The 25,924-nt window shown below is 49.8% G+C and overlaps 1 protein-coding gene and 1 pseudogene across 1 annotated transcript in view; one reads left to right on the plus strand and one right to left on the minus strand.

Annotated features, from left to right (window-relative positions):
- Positions 1–16,302, minus strand: part of SLC9A1 (solute carrier family 9 member A1) — a 48,837-nt gene extending 32,535 nt beyond the window's left edge. The window contains exon 1 of the mRNA XM_032863873.1: positions 15,147–16,302. Within this exon, the coding sequence (XP_032719764.1) occupies positions 15,147–15,501 (355 nt within the window). The 5' untranslated portion in view covers positions 15,502–16,302. The remainder of the gene's footprint in view (positions 1–15,146) is intronic.
- Positions 16,303–19,413: 3,111 nt separating this feature from the next.
- LOC116871392 lies at positions 19,414–20,109 on the plus strand (annotated as a pseudogene).
- Positions 20,110–25,924: the final 5,815 nt, after the last annotated feature.

Here is a 25,924-nt window from a genome sequence, read left to right on the forward strand (position 1 = left end):
TTCCTGCAGTTTCCCATCTGATCAGTTTCTTAGGAAGGATAATTATCTATGGAGGGAGGAGGCGGAAAATTCCCAGAGCCAAGAACACTGGGAGAAACTTCATCTAGTCCATTTGCCACCTGCTAGGAGAGCCTGCACCCTCAACACAGGCCAGCCGTGACCAGGCCCCACCACAAAACCTCTCCGGCTCCTGTCACTACAAGACAGAGTCCACACTCCTCTACGTTGAGTCACAGGCCTTCCTGATCTTTCCCAATTTAGGTTCAGGGCTTGTCACCACTACAGTTTAAGTGGCAGTGCCAGAACCAAGACCCGTCTGCCACCAGGGCCCACGCCACACTGTGCCGCCTCCCTGAGCCATTTCAGCCTGCACCATGGCTGTTCGCACGTCTATCTCTGGCACACAACTGTCTGCACCATGGGGCTGGGGGAGTGGGGGAGCTCCTGCCAGCACAGCTGTGCTGGCACACAGAAGGTGCTCAGAGACCAGCTGAAGGGAAGCCGGGTGCCCATGGGCAGCCCTCACCTGCAGAGGGAATGATGGGGGGATGGTCCCTGAACCAACCCCAGCTCTGTCGCCACGTGGCCTGTGGATAAGTCATTTCCTCCCTGGTCTTTTGCTTCCTCCTCTGTGCGATGAGGGGGTTGGGCCGGCTCTATCACCGCTCAGCAAGCCCTGGCCAGCCTTACTGCCGGGCGCTCTCCATGGCACTGTCGGTGACCCTCCCCAGGTCAGCACGCCAGGCCCCAATGCTGTAAGAGCCAAGCCTCTTAATCCCCAAAACCCTTCTCCCTTCTCCATCTTAACCACCTGGATCCCTTCCTTGGTCCCTAGCATCCTTCCCAATAATAAAGTCTGATTCTCTGATTCGAGGCCTGGCAGCCCCCCAGGTAACGTGGGAGCCCAAGATTCAGCAGGGAACAGGCATGCCAGAGCCCTGGTACTTGGCCACAGCAAGGCGTGCACAAGACAGGTCTGGTGACCGCCTGCCGCAGGCACTAGGGTGGGGCGGGGGAGGGGGAGGCAGGAGTCCCAGCAGAGCCTGGCGTCCACTCAGCCCCTCCCTTCCACCTATGCCCTCATCCCCTCCTGCCCTGCTCCCACTCCCTGGTACCCCTCCGTGGGAACAGCTCTCCCAGGCTGGAGCTTCCGTCCCACTGCCGGCCCAGCCACAGGTGCCTGCTTGGAAGCTTTGCACCTGTTGCTATCACAGACCTGGGCCGAGCGGCTGTGGGCCAGGGACCAGCTCTGCTCAGCTCACTGAAGACAATGCCAAGCCAGAGCCAACTCCCCATCTCTGACTCCCACGCTCCTCTGCACATCCCTCCCCGGGTCAGACCACATCACCCTAATCAAAAGCCTTCAATGGCACCACATAGCACCTAGAATCCAACCCAAGGCCAACCCAAGCAGATCTGACCCCTGCCCTCCTTTCCACTCTCACACCACACCTCCCTTCCTCTCCCTCCCTCTCTCTCTACTCCAGGTTCCTCAAACATGCCCTCCCCAGGGCCCCCAGTCTTTGAAAGACAAGCTCCTTCTTGTCATTTGCTCAGCTCAGGAGACTCCTCCTTACAGAGGCCTATGCTGACCATCCAAAGGAGCACATCTCTCTCATATTTATTTTCTTCAGGATACTTATCACTGCCTGACACTGTTGTGTCCACTGCCCAACACCCCACACTGGCCTGCGAGCCTCCTGACTCCAGGAGCCTCCTTGTCTTGCTCCTGGCTGTGTCCTCAGCACCCAGAAGAGTGTCTGATGTGGGAGGAGGGGGGCACTACACATCAGACTCCGTGGCCCAGGAGGCCTCTCTCAAGAAATAACCTCTGATCCAGGGCCGGGACAGGGAGCAGGGCTGCAGCAGTGTTCCAGGAAGGGGAGAGCAAGTGCAGGGGTCCTGAGTGGGGGACAGGCCTGGCAAGCCCCGTGCACCTGAGAAACCCAGGCTGGCTGGTGTGATCGAGGCAGGGGAGGGACAGCAGGCAGTAAAGTCGAGACAGGTGTAGCCACACCTCTCTGGGATCTTATTTCATCCCAAAATCATCAGGAAGCACTTGAAAGGTTTGAAGCAGGGGAAGGCTGAGCTCCGGTTTACACTTCTAAACAACCCTTCTGGCTGTTTCGTGGAGAGCCGAATACAGGTAGAGGGGAGTTGCAGCCAGGAGCCCACCCAGGAGGCCACTGGAGTCACCCGGTTAGAGACCTCAGGGCTTGGACAGGAGAAGCAGACGGGGAAATGGAGTGAAGGGCAAGGCTGGGATCTGAGCGTCCATGCTCTCCAGCAGCCTGAGGAGCTCTCTGGCTGGAGTCCTAGCCCACCTACCCAGACTTCTTTCTCACTGACCCCCAGCTCAGACACTGGCTAGACCCTCATCTCTGCCTCCTTTGGCCGCCCACCCACTTGCACCCACTGCTCAGAGCTTCAGCTGGTGTTGCGACTGTCCCCTGATTCACCCTCCCCCACCCAACCCTTGTCAAGGTCTTGTGAAGACACCTGGACAAAGGCCTCTGCTCCGTCCTCATTCCGGCCACATCCCTCCTCTCCCTGAAGTCCTTCCAGGCTTTGAGGCAGTGGCACAGCAATCGCTGGGCACTTTTATTCCCTGAGGTGGCTCTAAAGCCAGCTAAAAGCACATCCCAGGACTCGTACTCTTGAGGGCAGCCATGACACTCGGACAGCAATGTACCCCGCAGAGCCCTGAGCACAAGGCCAGGCACTGGGGAGTTCCCAGACAACACAGCTCCCTCGTTGCCACCACACCCAGCCACACCAGCCACACCCAGCCCCTGCAACCTCCAGCACCTGGTGCCCACAGCCCTGCAGGGAGGCTTGGCTTCTCTGTCCCGCCACACAGGTGGGTGACTATGTCTGGGGCTGCGGGTTAAGCGGTGAAAAATGCCCCAGTGGGTTTCACAAGCAAAGGTCAATGGCTCTGCATTACCTATGGTTCTGCGTTAATCCCGTCTCTGTGCCCCACCCTCCCTGCCAGCCAACTCCTGTTTAACTTTTATGGCTCAGCAGCAAGCACTGGGAAGCCCTCTCTGAGCCACCCACACCCATCCCCTCCCGTGCACCCATAGCCTGCAGGGCCCTGAGGCGGTTTCTCACAGCATGTCACACGTGCCTCCTTACGTGTCAGTCTCTCCTGGGAGGCAGGAATTATCTTCATCCGCCTTCCCATCTCCAGCACGGCACTCACGAGGCACAGGTCACTCACGAGGCACAGGTCGGTATCTGTTGAATGTGTCTCCCCCTCCCAGCTGAGACCACACTCAGACACTCAGTGCAGGGCCTCGTCTGCGTGCCCATGCCAGTCTTGGTGACAGTCACCAATGGCCTCTGGCTCTCATGCCTAAAACCGTCTTCCAGTTATTTGTGTTTCCTCTTCCTTTGAGGCTACAGGCACAGCGGCAACTCCCATTTCCGAGTGCTTCTGATGCGCCTGGAGCTTAACACACATTCCCCGCTGCAGTGGAGAAACTGAGGCTCAGCCAGGGTGGTGGAGTTACAAAGCGGCAGAACCTTCTGTCCTTCATACTGGCACAGTTCACCTGGCATCACAGCGGGGCCTATTTTAAACACCATCATCTGCTCTGCAAAATTTCGTGCTTTTAGAGCTACACATCAAGTTGTCATACAGAATCATGCTTTGCTCATTAAATGTTTCAAGTGATAAGTCTTGCTACTACAGCTAGATGGTGAAATGACTGTCATGTAGGAGAAACCGCACGGACTCGGAATGAGAAGCCCTGGGTCTGGCTCCAGCTGTGTCACAGTCGGGCTTTAGGCTCCTAGGTGGAGTCGCCTGACCTCTGGGGACCTCAGTTTCCGCACCATAAAAAGGAGAACAGCAACTCCCCAGAAGGTTTCCTGACGCATGCTGGAAAGTGCTTGCTCTAGCCACCTTAGGAGCGTCCTCATTAAAAAAGGATAAATATGATTTACCCAGAGCCATCTCACCCCTGTGCTGAGCGCAGAGCTGGATACACAGCAGGGCATCAGTAAGTCTCGCTAAGTGATTATTCAGTTGCTGGGAGATTCAGGAGTCAGGAGATAACAAGCCAGTATTTCTCTTCCCCCGATCCTAGAGGGATTCCTGAGTGCCTCCATTTATCATGCGTCTGGAACATGTCAAATTCTGTGACAAACCTCTTAGGAGGGTACTCTCCCCAAATCCTTCCGACATCGCTGCCAGGTGTTACGCCATGTTGCAGGGGATCAAACTGAGACTCGAAAAGAGGGAAAGTGACTTGCCCAAAGTCATGGTGCCACAGGGTGGTAGAGCAGAGATTTGAACCCAAGTCTGTGGCCCGGCCTGTGTTCCTAACCACCACATTTCCAAAGGGAGCTGCTCTGGGACACTCCTCTGTAATTCAAAGATCCTGCCCCAAGTAGAACCTTCTGGCTGTGCCCAGTGAGACCCGTTTCACTCAAGCATCTCATCTAATTCCTACTTATTCTTCAAGTAGGTTAGTCCAATGGTCACTCCCACAAACCCCCTCCCCCGACCATCACAGGTGGTAAGGTCTTTCTGCCTCTTCTAAACCCTTGTAGAAATCCACCTGCACCTCAAATCACTCCCACCTGCTACAGCCTAACTGTGCTGCGTCCATCTGGCATTCCTCACACCCAGCCCCTGAGTTCCTCAAAAGAAGTGGTTCTCAGTGCACCTTTGCTTGGTCTGCCCGCTGGACCGCCAGTCCCCCTCCTCCCAGGAGTTGTAACAGGAGTCTTGGGCTGTGCTGGGTGAGGCGATCTGGCTCCGCCTCAAGCAGGCATCCCGCCTGCTTGGTACAGCATCCAGAGTCCCACAGGCCCTGGCCCAGGACCCAACAGATAAGATCTCGATGCCCTGCCTAGTTTGATGGCAAAGATGCTATAAAAAGCACAGCACCCAGGCTCGACACTGGCTTGTGACAGAGTCCAAAGCCTTGCACTTGGTTCCCCTGCAAGGGGCTGTACAGCCAAAGGCCAAATGGCTTCCCTGCCAGGAACAGTTCTCAGACAGATACTCCAGCAGGAGGCTGCCCTTCTTGGGCTTCAAGGGCCCATCAGAGTTACCAATGCTTAGAAACCAACATCCAGGACAAAGGCCACAACCCCTCCTATTGATCCAGCTCTTACTGCCCAGAGACCCCTGGGTTATTAGTTACGAGAGCAAGGGAACCCCTTCCTCTGCCACTAAACTCCTGTGTGGCTCTGGGGACATCTGCTCTGGGCCTCAGATGGGAAATGAGGGGATGGGATCAAAACATCTCCATCTCCCCTCTGGGCCCTGGGGCCCCAAGTTACCATAAGGTTCTTTCTACCACTAGTATTCTGCAGGTAGAAAAATATTCTTTACTCTCACACCCAAAAACAGGGTGAGAGCAAAGCATCCTCAGTCCAGAGAACAGCAGAGGCCAATCAGGGCTGCCCAACACTGTGCCCTCAAAGCCTGTCCCCTCCAGAGGCAATCTCTTGTTTCTGCTGCCTCAAAGATAGCTGCCTCCCGTAGCAGAGACTCAGAGGTGTGTCCGGGCCCTATCCACTTTAGAAAAAAGGGGGAGAGGCCTGAATTACCTTCTGGGGTGTGGACTCACCACAGAAACCCAGCAGACCCTGGGGGCAGAAAGAGCCCAGCACCTTCCCTGCCTGAAAGGAGGGCACGGCAGGAGGAGTCGGCTGCGTCTACTTTGATTCCCAATCCAGAAAAGCTTTTCTCTACTCTACAGGGTCAATCTCCTTTTCCTTTTCCCAGGACACAGCTTACTCATTCTGACTGGGTTCGTTTTCCTCGCCCAGAATGAGTTCCGCAGTCCCATAGGCAAAACCCACTCATCCCAGGCTTCAGTATTACACTTCACCCAAGGGGAGTCCTTTACCTTCCTTCAGATTTTCATAGCACAAAGTGCCAAAGCTCTTCAACTCTTTGGGGCCACAGACCCCTCAGAAAATCTGTGGCTAACATTGCTCTCTCTGATAAAAACACACACATACAACGTCTGCAGACTATTTTGGGGGGTCCGCAAGCCCCCTGAACTCCATCATGGGCTCAGAAAGACCCTGAGGGGCACCTAGCTGACTCAGCTGGTGAAGCCTGCGACTCTTGTTGTGAGTTCGAGCCCCACACTGGGTGTAGAGCTCACTTAAAAAAAAATAAAAATAAAAATAAAAAGAATCTTAGAAACCTAGATCCTAGAAGAAAAGCAGGTCATCCAGTCCCGTCTCCCACCCAAGCCAGATTCCCTTCCAAAAGCAAGCCTTACTGGTGGGCAGCTCAGTCCATTAAGCATCTGCCTTTGGCCCAGGTCATGAATCCCGAGGTCCTGGGATTGAATCCCACATGGATATCCTTCCTCAGCAAGGAGCCTGCTTCTCTCTCTGCCTGCCTCTCCCTGCTTGTGTGTTCTCTCCCTCTCTCCCTTTCTCTCTCTGACAAATAAATAAATAAACTCTTAAAAAAAAAAAAAAAGTCTTATCAATCTTCCTCTTCTCCACCTGGCCCACTCCTCAGGACTACTCCTTTAGGAAACCTTCCCTCATCTCTCCTGCTCCAATCCAACGCCCGTCATCCCAGCCCGAGCCACACACTTTCCCACCTGTGCTTCCTCCTTTCTGTCCGTTGTCTTACTTCCCCTTCGACAGAGCTGGCCCTCTGCGAACCTGTTCGTTTAATCCCATAACCCTGAGCTGGAGCTGGAGCGGACCATGATCCTGTGTTTGAAAATTCTGTGCTCTGAAGCCAGGGCTAACGACAGGAGTGGCCCATCTACCAAAGGGCCTCAGTCGGCCCTGGCCCTCAGCAGAGTAGGGGCTCCTCTGGGATGACTGCCTTTCCTGCTGGAAAGTCCCAGAGAGGCCCTTCACCAACTGAAATCGACAGATAGGAAAATTAAGGCCCAGAGAGGCAAAATGACTTATTCTAGGTCGATATGCAAGAAAGAGGCAGAGCTTGGACTAGAACCCAGGTCCCAGCCTAGATCTCTTTTCCTTTACACAAATGGTTTTATGAAAACCAAATCTTTCCTCCTACTCCCACACTCATATACACAGAGAGAATTTATGAAAAGCAGCACTGAGAGCGTTAACTCTGAGGAGTATGACCAGCTGGGTTATCAGAGAAGTGAGGAGGGGAACTTTTACTTTTTACCTTAATACCCTTCTGTACGGTTTTATTTCTTTTTGTTTTGTTTGGACCAGAAACACGTTTTATTTATTCATATTTTCAAAATAAATCTGCCACAGAAAGGAGATTCTGGCCCCGGCCCACTCCCAACACACATAAAAACAAAGAGAAGCCACACGTCAACTTGTCCGGGCACAACCATAAATTAGTGAGGCTGCCTTCTCGGTGTGGTTTATGGCCACTGGTCTCATTCATTCACAGTCACGGCGCAGTGATGGCTTGAAGAATCTTCCCGGGGAAAATTTAATTCAATTAGGGCTCTTGGCAGCTCCCAGAGGAAGCGCTGGTATCTTGCTTTTACTTACACAAATTGAGGGCAGACCAAACAGACCCAGACTTTCCCAGGGAGACCCCACCCAGCCCAGAGAGGATACCCTTAGAGACCCTCCATTAGAGCCAAGCCCAGGGAGGTGGCCAGAGAGGGAGGTGGCCTTGGGAGCACGGCTCATACATGGGCTGATCCAAGCGCTCTGAGTGTGACTTTTGGAGCTCAGCTAAACTCCTGGCCGGGCCTTCGGTCTGGTGACTAGCCTCTCCAACGCTTGCTCTCCTTCCTCTCGGAGCCGTCAAGCTCGTTTCCTATCTGCCCCCAGGACCTTCACATGGATCCCATCTCCACACAGAAGGCAGTCCCGCACTCCTTTAGTCCCTGGATACTCATGAGACCTTAATCTGCACCAGGCACACAGAAGGAAGCAAACAAAGGCCCTGTCCTCAAGGGCTGACATGCTTGTGGGAATTGTGTGCTAAGAATAACTCTCTCAGTCCTGCATGCTTATCTCATTCCTCTCCATCCTTCAAGACTGGCTCAATTTCCACTTCCCCTGAGAAGCCTCCCCTACTCACCCTTGCCCTCAGGGACTGCCGGGAGTCTGCGATCCCTTCGGTGCAAACACACCATTTTCTCCTAAGCACACTCGAAGCTCCTAACCAGCAGGGCTGGGGGTTTCACTCTTCTTGGTTCCCTGATGGTCCACAAGCTAAATGCCTGGTGGCTGATTTCGACTGACTTGCCTCTTGGATCCTAGCTTGATGAGATAAATTAATTAGCTGCTCTCAGTCCTGGCTGACCAATACAAAGACAGCGCTTGTAAGCTTTGCCTGCCACACGGCGAGTGTGTTAAGTGTTGTTAGCTATTTATTTTGGTGAGATTGTGGACACACAGCTGTGATGTCACCTCTCTGCCTGCAGTGGCCTGGTCACCAACAGTCTGAGTACTGAGGAAGGGCCAGACTGAGTTAAGTGTCCCCCCAAGGGACTGGAAAGGGGGCCTGGAGAGGAACAGGATTTCTCATCCTGAACCTTGCTCCAAGCTGCTTAAGGACATATCTTTTCAGAAAAGAACTTGCTGGGGGTGATGTGGGGAACTCCAAATTCTCAGCAAGTCAGTATTAGAAGTCAGGGGTCAGGTCAGCCCTAACAGACCCCCAAACTGGCCCCATAAGTAAGACGAGCATTGGGGGAAGAAAATGAAGTCAGCAGGATCCCAAAGAAGGGAGAGAGCCCACTGCTCCGGCCCGACTCAAAACTTAGTTCAGTTAAAATTAGATTAGCCTATAAGATTAAAAACACCCACACATAATCACGGGCTGCCTAAAAGTATGAGTTGATGTTTATCGACATCTAAAGACATGGTCTGGCCCAGGGTGGTGTGTGCAGACAACCTTGGAGAGACATGTCTGACTCAGATGTTTGCAGGGGGTGTGAATGCTGCAAAATGAGGCCCACACAGGCGATGGATGACTCAGGAATAATCCAGGTCCTGGGTTTGCTGAGTGAGCCTTCTCTCCCCACCACTGAAAGAAAGAAAGGGGGCAGGGGAGTAGAGGACGGAAGGAGGCAGGCCAGCCAGCTCCGTCCAGGCTGGCATTCCCAAAGGGAGTCCGGGGCCCCTCCACTCCAGTTCCCGGCCTCTCCTGTGTTTCTCAATGCCAACACCTCAGAGAAGGACGATTTAATTCACAGTGGGACTTGGGGGGTGGGGAGGGGAGGTCACAGTTTTTTCCTAAACCCAAGAAATGATCCACACAGGGCCGTTAAGACTTGAAATACTAAAACCGTAAAACTTTCTTGTTCAAAATGATTATGGGAAAAATAAAACTTCTGAATTGAAAGGGAGCTGGGGCATAATGAGGAACAGAAGTCAGAAAGATCTGGGCTTAAATCCCAATCTAGCTGTGCAAGTACCCGACAAAACTTCTGAAATAGGAGCTTAGTAAGTAGCAGCTAAGGTAATTCGCAAAATTGGACAAAACTACTACAGATAATTCCTAACAGGAGCTCAGAGAGGTTGTGCCTTTCCTAAGGGCACACAGCTCAGCAAAGAACTAAGACCAGATCTCAAGTTGCTTGACTTCCTCGTTCCTGCCCACTCAGCATGTTTTTGGTTGTAGTTCACTTCTCTGCCTCTCCTTTCTCCTCCGGGAGGGCCTACAACACTTTAAGGAAAAGGAAAAGTCCTCTATTGCAAAGGTTTGCTGTTCCATTGAGTGAATGACAGGCCCTGAGAATGACAGGCCCCAAAGCTGAATTCAGCCCTCACACTCTTCGTTAGCTCTAGGAGCTGATCTGGCCTGGGCTCCAGACCACCCCAGACTGCCCTGCTCCTTCAGCTCTCCCTTCCTACTGGGGGAACTGGTGTCCCTTCTGACAACCACTCGAGTTACCAATGTGGATGTGCCTAGTCACTTATTCTCATCAAAACCCCTTTGGATCTCTGGTCTCCCTTGATCTTTATAAGGACATAGCATGTCAGCCAGGAAGGAAAGAAGATGGGGTCCTGGGTTAGAAGTCCAGAGATGTGTCCTTTGGCACTTACTTGCTACGTGACCTTGGGTTCCTTAGATGTACAATGGGCACACCAACCACCTGCTAACCCACTGAGACGATCAGAATTAACTACTACATACGTAAGTGCTTTGGAAACAAGTTACAGTAGTAATGATAGTTACTACTAGATTCTGCCTGCCTTCGAGGGCTAAAGAAATTTGTGCCATCTGCTCCCAACACAGAGGAAGCCTCTCAGGGGATCCTGCTGAGCCCTGAGCACCCTCTCTGCCAAGAGGCAGAAGAGCCCCTCCTGGCTAACCCCCCTTTCACTGGCACTCCCCTGCCCAAGGAGCTCTAGTCAGACCACAGAGAGGGCACCTCCAAAGAGAGGACAGGGAGATCACTACCAGAGGACCAGGCACAGGCCCAGCCTTGTATCTAAGCAACTCATGGAGACAGGGGATAGGCCCAAAGCTAGGCACTGAACCCCTTTCTCAGGACAAAGAGAGGGCTCCCACCATTGACATCCGCCACATCCCAAGAGGGAGTCCAAGCGCAAGAGGCTGGGCTCGAACTCCGTGGAAGGCCGTGTGTGCCTCTGCCCCTGGGTCTGTGAGGGGCAGGAGAGACAGGCGCACTCCTCTAGGAGGTTATGCCAAGACTCAAACAGAAAAGAAACAGCAATTTGGCATCATGGAGGATAACTTCTATGAGCTGTTTCCTCATCTGAAAAATAGAGATAGCCTTTATTTCATATGATTTTAGTAGGAATTAAATGAGATCACTTTTATAAAGTGCCTGACACTACTCTGTAGATACTCAATAAATGGTAATTCTGATTAAAACACAAACACACCCAACAGAAGAGATATCACAGGGCAGGCTAGGCCTCGTGCCAAAGTTGTGGATAAACAATAAGGGAAACGGGTTCAGGGGGAGAAGCCAGAGCAACTGCTGTGGGCTGGAGTGGGCTGGGAAGACCGCCCAGCGGGGTGGAGTCTGAACAGGCCCTAGAAGCGGCCTGAACAGTGGGGCACAGTGCTGGGCACTCCCAAGTGTGTCCTCTACACCCGTCTTAGAAGGAAGGTAGAGATGGCATCATCACTACCAATGAGGCAAATCGGGTCCAGAGAAACAAGGCACCTGGCACGGACACTGGTACTGCAGGGCAGGGGCAGAAGCCCAGGAGTTCTGACCATGTCTTTGCTTTCCCAGAGCTGGAGGAGCAGGGTAGGAATGAGGAGAGAGGCATGCCTCGTGGGAGCTCCGCGGAATGAAGTCCAGCAACGTGACCAGTCAGGAGCCCTCCAAGTGCCCGGATGCTTCTGGAGACACATGTCCTACCTAAAGGGCTCCTCCCAGCCCCTGGCTGACCCTCTCCTCCCACCGTCCTGCAGTCAGTCAGCTATCTGCCCAAAGAGGAAAAAGTCACCCCTTTCTTTTTAGAGAAGGCCATCTGGGCTTCTTGAGACAATTTCAAGATGACCTTTGAAGTTGTTCCTCTCTCCTTCTCAGAAGTGGAAGAGGTGAGTTCTTGTCTTATTTTACAGGAAGCCAGTTGCTGGGGCTGATAGCCATGCATGTGAAGTGGGCAGCGGTGACCCCCACCCCCACCTCCCCTACTTACAGACCTGTTTAAGGAGGAAATGACAGGATATGCCTTTGCAAAGACCAAAACAAAACAAAAGCTATAAGACGTGAAGAGACAAAGGAAGGCTTTTTTGTCTCTGGTCAGGAGACAAGAAGAATACCTGCTTTATGGGCTCTAGAGCCTCTGCCAGGAGTTCCAGATCAGGGATATGGGCAAACAAACACAGGGGGTGCCAGTGGCAAGCCAGGTTCCAGCTGGGCTCTCCCTTGGAACAAGCACTAGACTGGCAGTCGGGTGAACTGGGGACAAAGCGGAATTCATACAGGGCCCAGATCACAAGGGGCGGGGGCGGGGAAGTGAACCTAACCTAAGGCTTGGGGTCACGCTCACAGGTCTCCCAACAGTCTAAACCCCCCTCTTCCCACCAGCCCCTCCCCGTCAAAGACAAGGCAAGAACCCCTGACCATCAGAGCAAGCAAAAAGGCCCACAGCAGGGCCTCATGTCACCCATGGAGCCAGTCAGGAGAGAACCCAGACACATTCCTCTAGAACTTCAGCTCTAACTAACCCCACCCTCCCACAGCCATCTCTGACGGGGCCAACCTAAGGCTCTGATCACTGATGAGTACAGGAAGGCAAACTGCACACAGCACTTTCTATTCTTAACGGAGGGGCACCTTGCAAGGGAAGCAGCTGCCAGACGTGACAGAATGAGGGCTCCAACTTGGTTCCTACCCACACTGAGGCGCTGAGGGAGTAGGCAAGACCCCAGAATGAACTCCTAGATTCCTGGATATCTGAGCGTGCACAGGGAGCATGGCCTCAGCCCCAAGACCTGTACCCAAAGTCAGTTGGTGCTCTCTCCCCACTCCCCTCCAGAACCTGCCCTGGAGTCAGCTAAAGTGAAAGAACAAAATCGGTAGGACACACCCAACACACCGAAACCTTAAGGAAGGACGCCCTGTGGCAGCCTAGGGTTGAGAGATTCGTAATCTTCCAGCTTCAGAGGAAGATTGTCTGTGGGAGGCTAAGACGGGAGATGCATTTGCCTTTGGTGTTTCAAATCCCAACAGGTGCGGATGCCGGGGAGGCTCAGTCAGTTAAGCTTTGGCCTTTGGCTAAGGTCATTATTGCAGGGTGCTGAGATGAGCCCCGCATCAGGCTCCCTGCTCAGTGGGGAGCCTACATGCGTGCACGGACTCTCTAATAAATGAAATAAGTCCCAACAGGGGCAGCTGTCACTCACTGAGTACTTCCTGTAGGTATAAAGGCAGCTTCATATGTGTTAACTGGGGTCACCACTCTCTAAGTACTATTATTCCTCCCATTTTATACCTGAGGAAGCAGAGGCTCAGAAAGGCTCAGTGGCAGAGCAGAGGTGCCTGCATCTAACCTCAGTTCTCCACTGCAAAGGGAAAGGAAGAAATGTTCATTCACTTTTGCCACCTGAACAGGGACCTTGGGATCTTTTGGTCGTAATTCTCTTCCCCAGAAGAGCCAGATGCTAGGTCTCCTCTGTTTTCCGAATGCCCTTCCAAGCCAGAGACACCAGCTTTTGGAACTGCAAACGTTCTCAGACATCATATCCAGTCTCCTCATTTTACAATGGGAAAACTGAGGCCCAAGGCTGAGTGACTTGCCAGGGTTACCCGAGTCAGTGGAATGAATGGCAGAAATGTCAGACCTGGAAGGGGCCGAAGATCAGCTGACAGGTGGGGAGGCGTGACTGGGCCAAGGTCACAGAGGGAGGTGGGATGAGAAGCCAAGTTTCCTAACTTCTAGACTGATGGCCTGGCCATGCCACCCTCTCTGTTCTCCAGCTGCTCAGGGTCCCTGGTACGGGTTCTGATGGGGACAAAGCAGGCCAAGCCTGACCGCATTAGACACAGATATCAGGCCTTCAGGGACAAACTCCTTCCTCCCTGGAGTAGGATCTCTGTGGTCACACCAAGAGAAGACACTGAGACTTGTTGTGTGTGTACCAGCCCCCAGTGCCCTAACACAATGCCAGGTGTCGCTGGAAGGTGAGGGAGTTGCAGAGAGAAGGGCAATTTCTAGATAGTGATTGTGAGGTCTCTTCCGGGTCTTATACAGGCAAATGACACATCACGGTCACTAGTTTCTTACCAAAAAAAAAAAAAAAACAAGACACAGTTTTCATGATTCAATTGATAATGGTCAAATTTAGAGATTCTTGCCAGTCTCACAGCTGGGCAAGACCTGCAGAAAAAGGCCCCAGCTGCTTCAAGGTCATGTTGCTGTCCGAATCAGTACACATAGCTCCCCTTGCCCAGTCCTTGATTTTTACCAGGAAGCTGGCTGCCATCAGGGTACAGGTACGTGGAGCTGGTGGTCCAGCTCCATGCACAGGCCCTCCTACTGTCACAGCACCAAAGCTCCATGCCAGCAACTGGATCTGTCAAAACAGAGTGTCCTGCTGCGGCATGTCCCAGAGCCTGCCTCACACCAGCCTAGCATCACCACTCAGCTCCTGCATGTCCTTGGGAAAGCTGCAAGGCTTCCTACCAAGAGTCACAAACTCCCCAAACCCAAACCAGCAGAATCCCAGATCCTCATGTCTTCCACAGATAGGTGAGGCTAACAAAGCAAAGGCAGCTTTCAAAGCTCCCCCCGGACACACTTCCAGGGACTTCTGGGCTATGCAGGCTCCGGGGAACTCCATCAATCACCCAGCAGAACAGAGTGTCCATGCCTAGCAGGGAGGAAGACCAAGGAGGGGAGGGAACAACTTTTCTGGTTCCTTCTCCCCAAAAACATTTCAAAGTCTCTTTGGACCAGAATATCCTGAGCCCATCCACCTGTCCCTCTCCCACTTGGTTGAGTGGCCAGCCAATGTGACTGGCCAGCCCATGCAGCACCTTGAGACACAGCAAGGTGCCAATGTGCAGGTGATCGGGGGGGCCAGACCAAGCTTCAACCTCCTCCACTCCCCACCCCCCGCCACCTCCAAAACAGCCTTCAGAAACTTCCAGGGCCCCAGTCCCATACACTGTGTAAAGGACGGCATTCCTGGGCCGGAAACTGACTCAGGGGCTCCCGGCCAGCCTGGGCAGGCAAAGCTGACAGATAACATTCTGGGAATAAAGGAAGGTGATACTGTGGGGATCCCGCAGGTTCCAGGACACACGTCCCCTACTATACTTAAACTCCTCAGACAGGCCAAGTAGATAAACACTCCATTCTGGAATGCCCTCCCATGAAGTATGTAATTGCCCCGGCTGCTGTTGACAGTCGACTGTGCCATTTGCTGGAAGACACTTGTCTGTCTCGTACACAGCTGGGTGCCTGGCTCCCCTTGGGGTCTGGCCCAGCCAGAGGAGACCTGCAGGCCTGGAACCCTTGCCGGATGTACCTTGTATAAGAAGCATCCCATGCTCTAATCCTGCTTTCCCCCTTGCACATAAGCTGGCTCCAATCTTGGGAGCCCTCAGACCACAGAGCCCAAGTTTGAGAAAGACCAAGATGGCAGGACAGAGGCTGCCTACTTTACTGGAGTGGTCCAGCCCTTTATTCCTGGGTAGTCTCAAGTGGTAAGGATGGGGCAAGCTCACCAGTTTGGGCCGCAGAAGTGTCCAGGTAACTGGACTTACCTATCTTCATGAGGCAGGCCAGCAGGATCCAGAGGGAGATCTCAAAGGGTGTGCGCACATGTGTGTAGTCGATGCCCAGGACCGGAAAGGCCTTTCGAGTCTTCATGCCGTGTTCAGTGACGGAATGGTTAACAGGGCGGCTCTCGGGGGCGATCTCCGGTGGGGCGGTGGTGACATCCCCAATAGAGCGTTCCCGTGGGGGCTCTGAGCCTCGGATGGTGCTGGCCGTAGGGCTGGGCTGGAGGCCATGGCTCCTGAGAACAGGCAGCAGCCCCACCAAGGCTACCACAACCAGCAACGAAGGGAAGATTCGCGGGGGAGCGCGGCCGCAGATGCCAGACCACAGAAGCATCATGCTGATCCCTTGGTTCAGCAGGCCTTGACCCTTAGCAAAGTGAGAGTAAGACCTGGGACATAGGTAGCAAGGGGTCAGCAGGTGGAAGACAGACTAGGGCCGTCCCTAGAAAAAGTTCATGTTTTAGAGAAGTATTTGTGTGGAAGCAGATCTCTAGGGGGTAGAAGGAGGCTGGGTTTGCAATGAAGAACTCCAAACTGGGCAAAGGGGCCAAGGACCCAGAACGGACCACAGGAGTCCAATAGGTCTGGAACTCCAGGCCTGGGGGTATGCGTGGGGGGTGAGGGGGGAAGAGAGGGACTGCACCCTAGGGACAGAGGAAGGGACAGAAGAGGTTGGACCCCAGGCAAAGAAAAGGGAAGGGGAAGGCTGGGACCTTTGGCTGAGGAAAGTAACTGACGAGCCAGGACTCAGCTAAGGGAAGAGGCAGGGAGTCTGACCTAAAGGAAGGGAACCAAAGGAGGGGTGGGGGGTGGGAGCCAGTCCAGGAAAAGAAGAGAGGGGGCTGGGAGCCCAGCCTGCGAGGAAGGAATGAAGCCGGAAAGGGGCCGGGAGTTTCCCCACCCAGAGAAGGGCCGGGGTGCAGGCGCGCCGGGCTTAAATTCCGGGGAAATGGAGGGAGGCGGAAGGCGGAGGTAGGCGGCCTGGCGGGAGGGTGCCTCGGCGCGGGCTAGGGGCGGCTCGCGGTGGGCCGGCAGCAACACACCCCTCCTTGCGGCCCCGGCGCGGCGCTGCGCTCCGCCCCGGCCCAGCTTCAGCTCCGCCGAGTCCAGCTCCAGCGACAACTGCAGCCCCAGCCCCAACCCCTAACCCGGCGGCGGCGGCGAACTGATGCCTGGCTGAGCCCGGCACTGCTATTTATAGACACCAGCGAGCAGCCAGCGCAGAGGGCTAGAAGGACCTGTCAGCGCCCGCGCACCGCAGCGACCACTGTCGCCAAGGGAAGGAACTACGGGTAGGAAGAGGACGAGTCAGAAGTTGACCAAAAAAAAAAAAAAAAAAAAAAAAAGGCGGGGCGGGGAGGAGGATTGAATCCCCAGAGATTCTAACACGGGTGGAATGCTTTACTATTTACAAAGCGCTTTCACTAGACACCAGCAGTCTCATGAAGAGCTCTCAACTGTCTTGTGAAGGATGTATTTTATCCTAAGTATTTAGTTACTATATGACCTTGAGCGAGTTACTTAACTTCTCTGTTCCCTAGTTTTCTTATCTGAACAGGGGACATAGTAGCTGTACCTATTTCGGAGCGATGCTATGATGACCAAATGAGATAATCTACCTGAAGGGTTTAGAATAGAGCCTGGCCAATAAAACCATTATTATGGTTCCAGTATTGCAGATAAGAAAATAGGAGAATTCCTTAACTAGTGTATAGTTATATTAGTTTGTTAGAGCTGCCGTAACAAAATACCACGAACTGGGTGGTTTAAAGAACAAGACAGGGGCGCCTGGGTGGCTCAGTGAGTTAAAGCCTCTGCCTTCGGCTCAGGTCATGATCCCAGGGTCCTGGAATCGAGACCAGAATCGGGTTCTCTGCTCAGCAGGGAGCCTGCTTCCCCGCCCCCTCCCTCTCCCTCCCCTCCCTCTGACTGCCTCTCTGACTAACTTGTGATCTCTGTCTGTCAAATAAATAAATAAATAAAATCTTCAAAAAAAAAAAAAAAAAAAAGAACAAGACGTTTTTGTCTCACACTCGAGGTTAGAGGTCCAAAATCAAGGCGTGAGCATAATTGGGTCCTTCCAAGGGCTGTGAGAGAGAATCCGTTCCTTGCTTCTCTCCTAGCTTCTGGTGGTTTGCCTACAATGTTTGGTGTTGCTTGATCATGGCAATATAACCAGTCTTCACGTGGTGATCTCCCTGGGTCTCTGTCTCTGGGTCCAAATTTCCCTTTTTTACAAGCTCACCAGTCAGATGGATGGGAGCCTACCTTCATGACCTTATCTTAACTTGATTATCTTCAATAACCCAATTTCCAAATAAGGCTGCATTCACAGTCCTGGGAGTTAGAACTGCAACATCTTTTGGGAAGGTACAATTTAACCCACAGCAGAGGTGGAACTGAGATTTGAATGTATCATGTTTGTAGGAATTGGAAGATTCAAACAGGAATCATTGGGAAGCTTGGAGCAGCACTCAGCAAAAACCATGATATATATTATTATCATCATTTATATGTCCTGAGGGCCTCAAATGTAGACTTTTAGTGTTAGAACTACATGAAGTTACACATTCAGTCACAGGGGCCCACTGACAGACTAGAAGGAAGGCCCTCACATCTGTGAAATTGGTTCCATCATGAGACCACACCACCTAGAGTATGCTATGAATTTAATAATTTCAGGTAAACTATATCACTGTGTATTGTTCATGTTAAAAGTATGATCTTATGAAAAGGAATCAGTAAAAACATACTGCAATATTTGTCAGCCTATTTTAGCAAGTCCTCATTTTTTAACCATTCTAGGCCTTTATTTCTTGACTCAGAGAAGCCATGTTTAGGCAGACCCTTCCCCCTCAGATCTAGGGCCGTCTTGGGATGCTTGGATCCTGGGTGGCATCTCCCCCTGCGTAGGCCATGTCTGCTCCCCTGTCCTCTCATTGAATCCTTTCACTAAAAGTAATGGGGATTTTATGAAATTGCTATAGTTATGATATCAATAGATATCTGTGGCAAATAATGTATGGTACTAGGAAAGAATATGCTGGGCCACTTACTAGTTGTATGTCATAACCAAGTCACATTTTGTTTTTGTCACTCTGTTTGTGAGTTCAAGCCCCACACTGGGTATAGAGCTTACATTAAAAAAAAAAAAAAAAAAAAAAAAAAGAGTGGTGTCTGGGTGGCTCAGTCATTAAGCTTCTGCCTTCGGCTCAGGTCATGATCCCAGGGTCCTCGGATCGAGCCCCACATCAGGCCCCCCGTTCAGCGGTGGGGAGCCTGCTTCTCCCTTTCCCACTCCCCCTGCTTGTGTTCCCTCTCTTGCTGTGTTCTGTCAAATAAACAAAAATTTTTATTAAAAAAAAAAAGGAGAAAGTGAGTAGGGTCATAATATAGACATGCCTGAGAGATATTGCGGATTCAGTTCTAGACCACTGCAATGAAGTGAATATCACAATAAACCAAATTAGATCAATTTTTTTATTTCCCAGTGCATGTAAAATTTATGTTTATACTAGAGTGTAGTCTGTTAAGTGTGCAATAGCATGATGTCTAAAAAAACATTGTTCAATAAAAACAAAACACTGTCCATACTTTTTTTTTTTTTTTAAGTAAGCTCTATGCCCAATGTAGGGCTTGAACTCACAACCCTGAGATCAAGAGTCACATGCTCTACCACTGAACCAGCCAGGCCCCCCTGTGCATATCTTTATTAAAAAACACTTTGTGGAGGGGCACCTGGGTGGCTCAGCGGGTTAAAGCCTCTGCCTTCAGCTCAGGTCATGATCCCAGGGTCCTGGAATCGAGTCCCACATCAGGCTCTCTGCTCAGCAGGGAGCCTGCTTCCTCCTCTCTCTCTGCCTTCCTCTCTGCCTACTTGTGATCTCTGTCTGTCAAATAAATAAATAAAATCTTTAAAAATAAATAAATAAAAAACACTTTGTGGGGATGCCTGGTTGGCTCAGTCAGTTAAGCATCTGATTGATTTCACTTAGGTCATGATCTCAGGGCTCTGAGATTGAGCCCCGTGTTGGGCTCCATGGTCCCAGAACAGGGAGTCTTCTTCTGTCCCTCTCCCCTTCCTTCTTCCCTTCCCCCTGCTCATGCATATGCTCTCTCTCAAACAAATAAATAAGTCTTAATTAAAAAAAAATACTTTATGGCTTTTTTGGCTTTCAGCTTAGAGGAGGTGAAGGTGCAGTTGTCTTCCATGGTCCCAAACCTGACACCAACCACCCACCCCCTGCCAATGCCATGTCAGTTTGACCCCAACGAGATCAAAGTTGTATACCTGAGGTCCACTGCTGGGGAAATCAATGCCACATCTGTCCTGGCCCTGATCCATCTTCCCCGGGTCTATATCCAGAAAATGTTGGATGACATCACCAAGGCAACCTGTGACTGGAAAGGTCTGAGAATTACAGGGATACTGACCACTCAAAACAGACAGACCCAGGCTGAAAAGATACCTTCAGCCTTGGCCCTAATTATCAAAGCCCTCAAGGAACTGTCAAGAGACAGAAAGAAGAAAAACATTAAGCACAATGGAAATATCACTTTTTTTTTAAAGATTTTATTTATTTATTTGACAGAGAGAGATCACAAGTAGGCAGAGAGGCAGGCAGAAAGAGAGAGGGAAGCAGGCTCCCCGCTGAGCAGAGAGCCCAATGTGGGGCTCGATCCCAGGACCCTGAGATCATGACCCGAGCCGAAGGCAGAGGCTCAACCCACTAAGCCACTCAGGCACCCCTGGAAATATCACTTTTGATGAGATTGTCAAAATTGCTCAACAGATGCTGCATGGATCTTTAGCCACAGAGCTCTCCAGAACCATTAAAGAGATCCTGGGACAGCCCAGTCTGTGGGTTGCAATGTTCATGGCCACCACCCTCATGACCTCATAGATGACATCAATAGAGGTACAGTGGAATGCCCAGCTAGTTAAGAACTACAGAGGAAAATATTTTAATAAAGGATCATTTGGGGCACCTGGCTGGCTCAATCAGTAGAACACATGACTCTTGATCTCAGGGTTGTGAGTTTGAGCCCCAGGTTGGTTCCAGAGAAATCATCATGAAAGGAAGAGTCAATCAATGCAGGAAACTTCATGGTTTTTTTTTTTTTAAGTAAGTTTAATAACATATATTTTTTTAAAGAGGATCACTTGACAACTCCACCCTCCCTCGCAGGAAAAAAACCTTTATGGCTAAAAATGCTAACCATGATCTGAGTTTTCAGCAAGTTATACTCTTTTTGTTGGTAGAGGGTCTTGCTTCCATGTTAATAGCTACTGACTGATCCGAGTGGTGGGTGCTGAAGGCTGCAGTGGCTGGGTTAATTTCTTAAAATAAGACAACCATGAAGTTTGCTGCATTGATTGACTCTTCCTTTCATGATGACTTCTCTGGAACATACAAGGCTGTTTGATAGCATGTTACCCACAGTAGAACTTCTTCTAAATCTGGAGTCAATCTTTTCAAACTCTGCCACTGCTTCATCAACTCAGTTTAAGTAGTATTCTACATCATTTGTTGTCATCTTGACAGTCTTCACAGCATCTTCACCAGTAGATTCCATCCCAAGAAACCACTTTTTTACTCATCCATAAGAAGCAGCTCCTCATCCATTAAAGTTTTCTCATGAGCTCACAGCATTCCGTCCTGTCTTCAGGCTCCACTTCTCATTCTAGTTCTCTTGCTGTTAACACCACATCTGCAGCTACTTCCCCCACTAAAGTCTTGAAGCCTCACAGTCATACATGAGGGTGTGAATCAACTTCTTCCATATTCCCATTAATGTTGATATTTGGACTCTCTCCCATGGATTGTGAATGTTCGTAATGACATTTAGAATGATGAGTACTTTCTAGGGGGTTTTCAATTTACTTTGCCTGGTCCATCAGAGGAATTACTATCTAAAGCAACTATAGCCATATGAAGTCTAATTTTTAAATGTATTTCTTAAATAATAAGGCTTGAAAGTCAAATCGTTCCCAGATTCATTGGCTGTAGAATGGATGTTGTATTAGCAGGCATGAGAACAACATTAATCCTGATATACATTTCCATCAGGTCTTACGGGTGACCAGTGCATTGTCAGTGAGTGGTAATGTTTTTGAAATGAATGTTTTTTCTGAGCGGTAGTTCTCAACAGTGGACTTAAAATATTCAGTAAATCAGGTTGTAAAGAGATGTGCCGACATCCAGGCTTTGTGGTTCCATTGATAGGGCACAGGCAGAATAGATTTGGCATTGTTTTTAAGGAGTTTGGGAATGGAAATGAGCATTGGTTTTAACTTAAAATCACCAGCTGCTCTAGCCCCTAATGAGAGAGTCAGTCTGTCCTTTGAAGTTTTGAAGCCAGGCATTGACTTCTCCTCTCCAGCTATGGAAGTCCTGGATGGCATCTTCTTCCAGTAGAAAGCTGTTTCATCTATGTTGAAAATCTGTTGTTTAGTGTAGTCACCTGATCACTGATCTGAGCCAGATCTTCTGGAGAAATTTCTGAAGTTTCTACATCAGCACCTGCTGCTTCAGCTTCCCCTCACACTTTTATTTTATGGAGATGGCTTCTTTCCTTAAACCTCATGAACAAGCCTCTGCTAGCTTCAGACTTTCCTTCTGCAGCTTCCTCCCTTCTCTCAGCCTTCACAGAATTGAAGAGAGTGAGGGCTTTGCTCTGAATTAGGTTTTGCCTTCACCAGGAGTAGATTTGCCACTGGTTTGATTGCTTACCCAGATCACTCAAACTTTCTCTACATCAGCAATAAGGTTGTTTCACTTTCTTATCATTTGTGTGCTCACGGGAATACACTTTTTTTTTTTAAGATTTTATTTATTTATTTGCCAGAGAGAGAGAGAGAACACGAGGAAGGGGAGCAGCAGGCAGAAGGAGAGGGAGAGGCAGGCTCCTTGATGAGCAGGGAGCCCCATGCAGGACTCAATCCCAGGGCCCTGGGATCATGACCTGAGCTGAAGGCAGCTGAGCCACCCAGGTATCCCCACTGGAATACACTTTTAATTTCCTTCTAGAACTTTTCCTTTGCATTCACAATCTGGCTAACTGACACGAGAGGCCTAGCTTGGCTTTCGATGTGACTTCTTCATTAAGCTTAATCATTTCTAGCTTTTTATTTAAGGTGAAAGAAGTGCGACTCCCTTTCATTTTAACACTTAGAGGACATTGTAGGGTTATTAATTGGCCTGATTTCAATATTGTTGTATCTCAGGGACTAGGGTGTCTGAGGAGAGGGAGAGAGATGGGAGAACAACTGGTCGGTGGACCAGTCGGAACACTCATACACTGATTAAGTTTGTTGTCTTATGTGGGTGCAGTTCATGTCACCCCAAAACAATTACAATAGTAACATCAAAGATCACTGATCACAGACCACTGTAACAAGTACAAGAATGGGGCACCTGGGTGGCTCAGTTGTTGGGTGTCTGCCTTCGGCTGAGGTCATGAACCAAAGGTCGGGCGATCGAGCCCCACGTCGGTCACCCTGCTCAGTGGGAAGCTTGCTTTTTCTCCTTCTCCCACTCCCCCGCTTGTGTTTCTTCTCTCACTGGGTCTCTGTCTGTCAAATAAATAAATAAAATTTAAAATTAAAAAAATAATGTTAAATAAAATAAAATAGCAATAAATTGATGAATTATTAATAATTTTAACAATAAATTATTAAATATCATATAATATATTATAAATATGTGATGGTTAAATAATTACAATAATAATTATTAATAATCACCAATAAAATAATTGTTATTAATAAATGGTAATAAATAAAATAAAAAACCAAAAAATGCAAGAATAATGAAAAGTTTGAAATGTGAGAATTACCAAAGTGTGGCACAGAGGGGCGTCTGGGTGGCTGTCGGTTAAGCATCTGCCTTCAGCTCAGATTGTGATCTCAGGGTCTTATGATAGAGCCCCGCATCAGGCTCCCTGCTCAGCAGGGAGTCTGCTTCTCCCTCTCCCTCTCCCCTTGCTCCTCACCCCCCGCTTATGCTCGCTCTCTCTTTCAAATAAATAAATAAAATCCTTAAAAAAATATGGCACAGAGACAAGAAGCGAGCAAATGCTGTTGGGAAAATGGCGCCAGTAAACTTGCTCAGTGCCAGACTGCCACAAACCTTCAATTTGTACAAATGCAACATCTGTAAAACATCACAAAACGAGGTCAACCTGCACCTGCCTGGTAAGGTTATTTGAAGGAGCAAATGGCTGGTGTATGTCAATCCCAATTCCTGGCACATAGTTAGCACACAATTAACTGTTCATTTCTTTCTCTCCTTTGTTGTAATATCACTGCCCTGCAAGGCTCTTTTTTCCAATTTCCCCTTCACTTGACCATACTTAGTCAAGTCCAATCATACTTGGTCTCTGTGCTCTTTCCCAGATACTTCTACCTTAAGCATTTCCCTCTTCCTTCCTCCTAGAACACTCTTCCCCAGATATCCACTCATCTCCCCCTGCCCCACATCCGTGGAGCCTTCCCACAATTCTCCCTCCTCTACTGCCTGATAACCCTAGTTAGTAGTGATGTTTCCCCTGCCCAACCGCCACCACTACAAGCCAGTCCCAGCCCTTTCTCTGCTCCTCTTCTCTTCCCCATAGCACTTCTTACCTTCTCATATATGGTATAATTGACCTATCTACTATACTAATTGTTTACACCCACTTGCACGTAGGATGTAAGTAAGTTCCAGGAGGGCAGAGGAGCCCTCATGAGTGAGTGAATGAATGAATGCGTGAGAGGATATATAATTTGTGTGTGAGAAAATCAGGGCTCCAAGAGGAGAGCTGCTTGCGTCCACCAAACTGGGGAGAAGAAGGGTTAGATCCGGATCCAAGTCTGTCTGAATCTGAAACCTAAGCTTTTCTCACTTTTCTATCACTTTCTGATAGCCAGAATTTAAGTCTTTTTTTTTTTTTTTTTAAGTTGTCCACACCCTGGGCAACTAGAAGAGACTTAGGAAGATGGTCATGAGTTAGAATTTGGGATTCGGCAAGGGGACTTTTAAACTGAAATTGTAATTCCCTCAATAAACATTTAGTCCCTACTGTGCGCAAGTTGCTGTGCTTCTGCAATGGGAGCTTGATGATGAATCTGATAAACACCCACCAGTGAACTTGAACTCACATCCACTCACTGCCTGGAAACCCCATGGGCACTTCCATCTCCAGGTACAAAACGCAGCCCCCCCCCCCCCCCGCCAAATCTGCCATTCCATGTTCCAGATCCAGATTACTTGGGCCTGCTGCAGAGGTTAAAATTTAGCAGGCTGGAGGGGAAGGGCCCAGGGTTGGAATTTTTATTAAGTGCCTTTGGAAGGTTTTGAAGCAGTTGGTCCTGTCTTCATTTTGGAAAACTCTGGCCTGATCTATTAACCTTTGGAGGTGACTGGGTGGCTCAGTTGGTTAGATGTCTGGCTCTTGATTTTGGTTCAGGTCATGATCTCAGGGTTGTGAGATCAAGCCCTGAGTTGGGCTCTGCCTCTCTCCCCCTCCCTGTCCCTCCCCCCTTCCTTCTTTCCTTCCCCCACACCCAAAATGTAAAGACTGTGTCACTCCCACCTCCAGTTGGCTGTAGGCAAGTGGGACACACACACACAGCTTTCAGGGAGAACTTTCTGAGCCTCTGTTTAGACAGCTGCATACCCCAACCCCATTCTCCGCATAGCACACAACTTTATACATTCAGGCCCACAACTTTCCTCCCTAATTATTTATAAGACAATTTGAAAGTGCAAAGATAACAAACAAACAAAATTTTCGCTTCTGAATTATCAGCTATTACAGTTTCTTGTATTTGCTTTCAACATACAATTATTTGTGATGGTTTTTTTTTTGTTTTTTGTTTTGTTTTGTTTTGTTTTTTACAGATATATGTACTGTAAATCTTAAAAAGTCTCTTAGAACCTGTTTTGGCATCAACCGCTGTGTGAATGTAATGTACATCAACTTCTAGCAATGACAGGCAACTTCTGTCATGAGTGTAAAGTATCATTTGGACACTTCAATACACATCTCTTCACTCTGCACTGCCTCCAGCTATGGCCAAAACCTGGGAGAACTTTCTGGACTGTCCACATCATCTCTCCTCCCATTCTCCAAAATCCAGCCCAGTTAGGTTTTCACCCCCAAAAGCTGTACCTAAACCCTCTTGTCAATGTCACTAATGGCCTCTACTGGAAAGGAGAAGTCTCTTCTTCTACGCATCATAGGGTCTCCTGCTGGGGTCCTGTCAGTTAGACTAGCCAAAGACGATTAACAAGGAAAAAGCAAAGAGAAGGGGCACCTGGGTGGCTCAGTGGGTTAAGCCACTGCCTTTGGCTCAGGTCATGATCTTAGGGGCCTAGGATTGGGCCCCACATCAGGCTCTCTGCTCAGCAGGGAGCCTGCTTCCTGGCGCCGCCCCGCCCCCTCCGCCTGCCTCTCTGCCTACTCGTGATCTCTGTCTGTCAAATAAATAAATAAAATCTTTAAAAATGTATTTTAAAAAAAAAGAAAAGAGAAGTTTGTGGACACGTGTATCATGTACCCACAGATGAGTGACTCAAAGGTCTAGTTAGATCTTGGGCTTATATATCATCTTAGCACAGGAACAATACATTTTTAGGGAAGCGACAAGACAAAGGAAAAGAACCTGTCTCCAGGGACAGCAAATTGTGGGAAGGCAAACAGAGGAAACTAATGACAGAGAATGGCTCATTAGTGAAGTTTGTTGTATAGACTCTTGGGGTACTAGTTCCAGCTAA

This window comes from Lontra canadensis, unplaced genomic scaffold, assembly GCF_010015895.1.
Source record: "Lontra canadensis isolate GAN:19392208 unplaced genomic scaffold, GSC_riverotter_1.0 scaffold25, whole genome shotgun sequence".
Lineage (NCBI taxonomy): Eukaryota > Metazoa > Chordata > Mammalia > Carnivora > Mustelidae > Lontra > Lontra canadensis.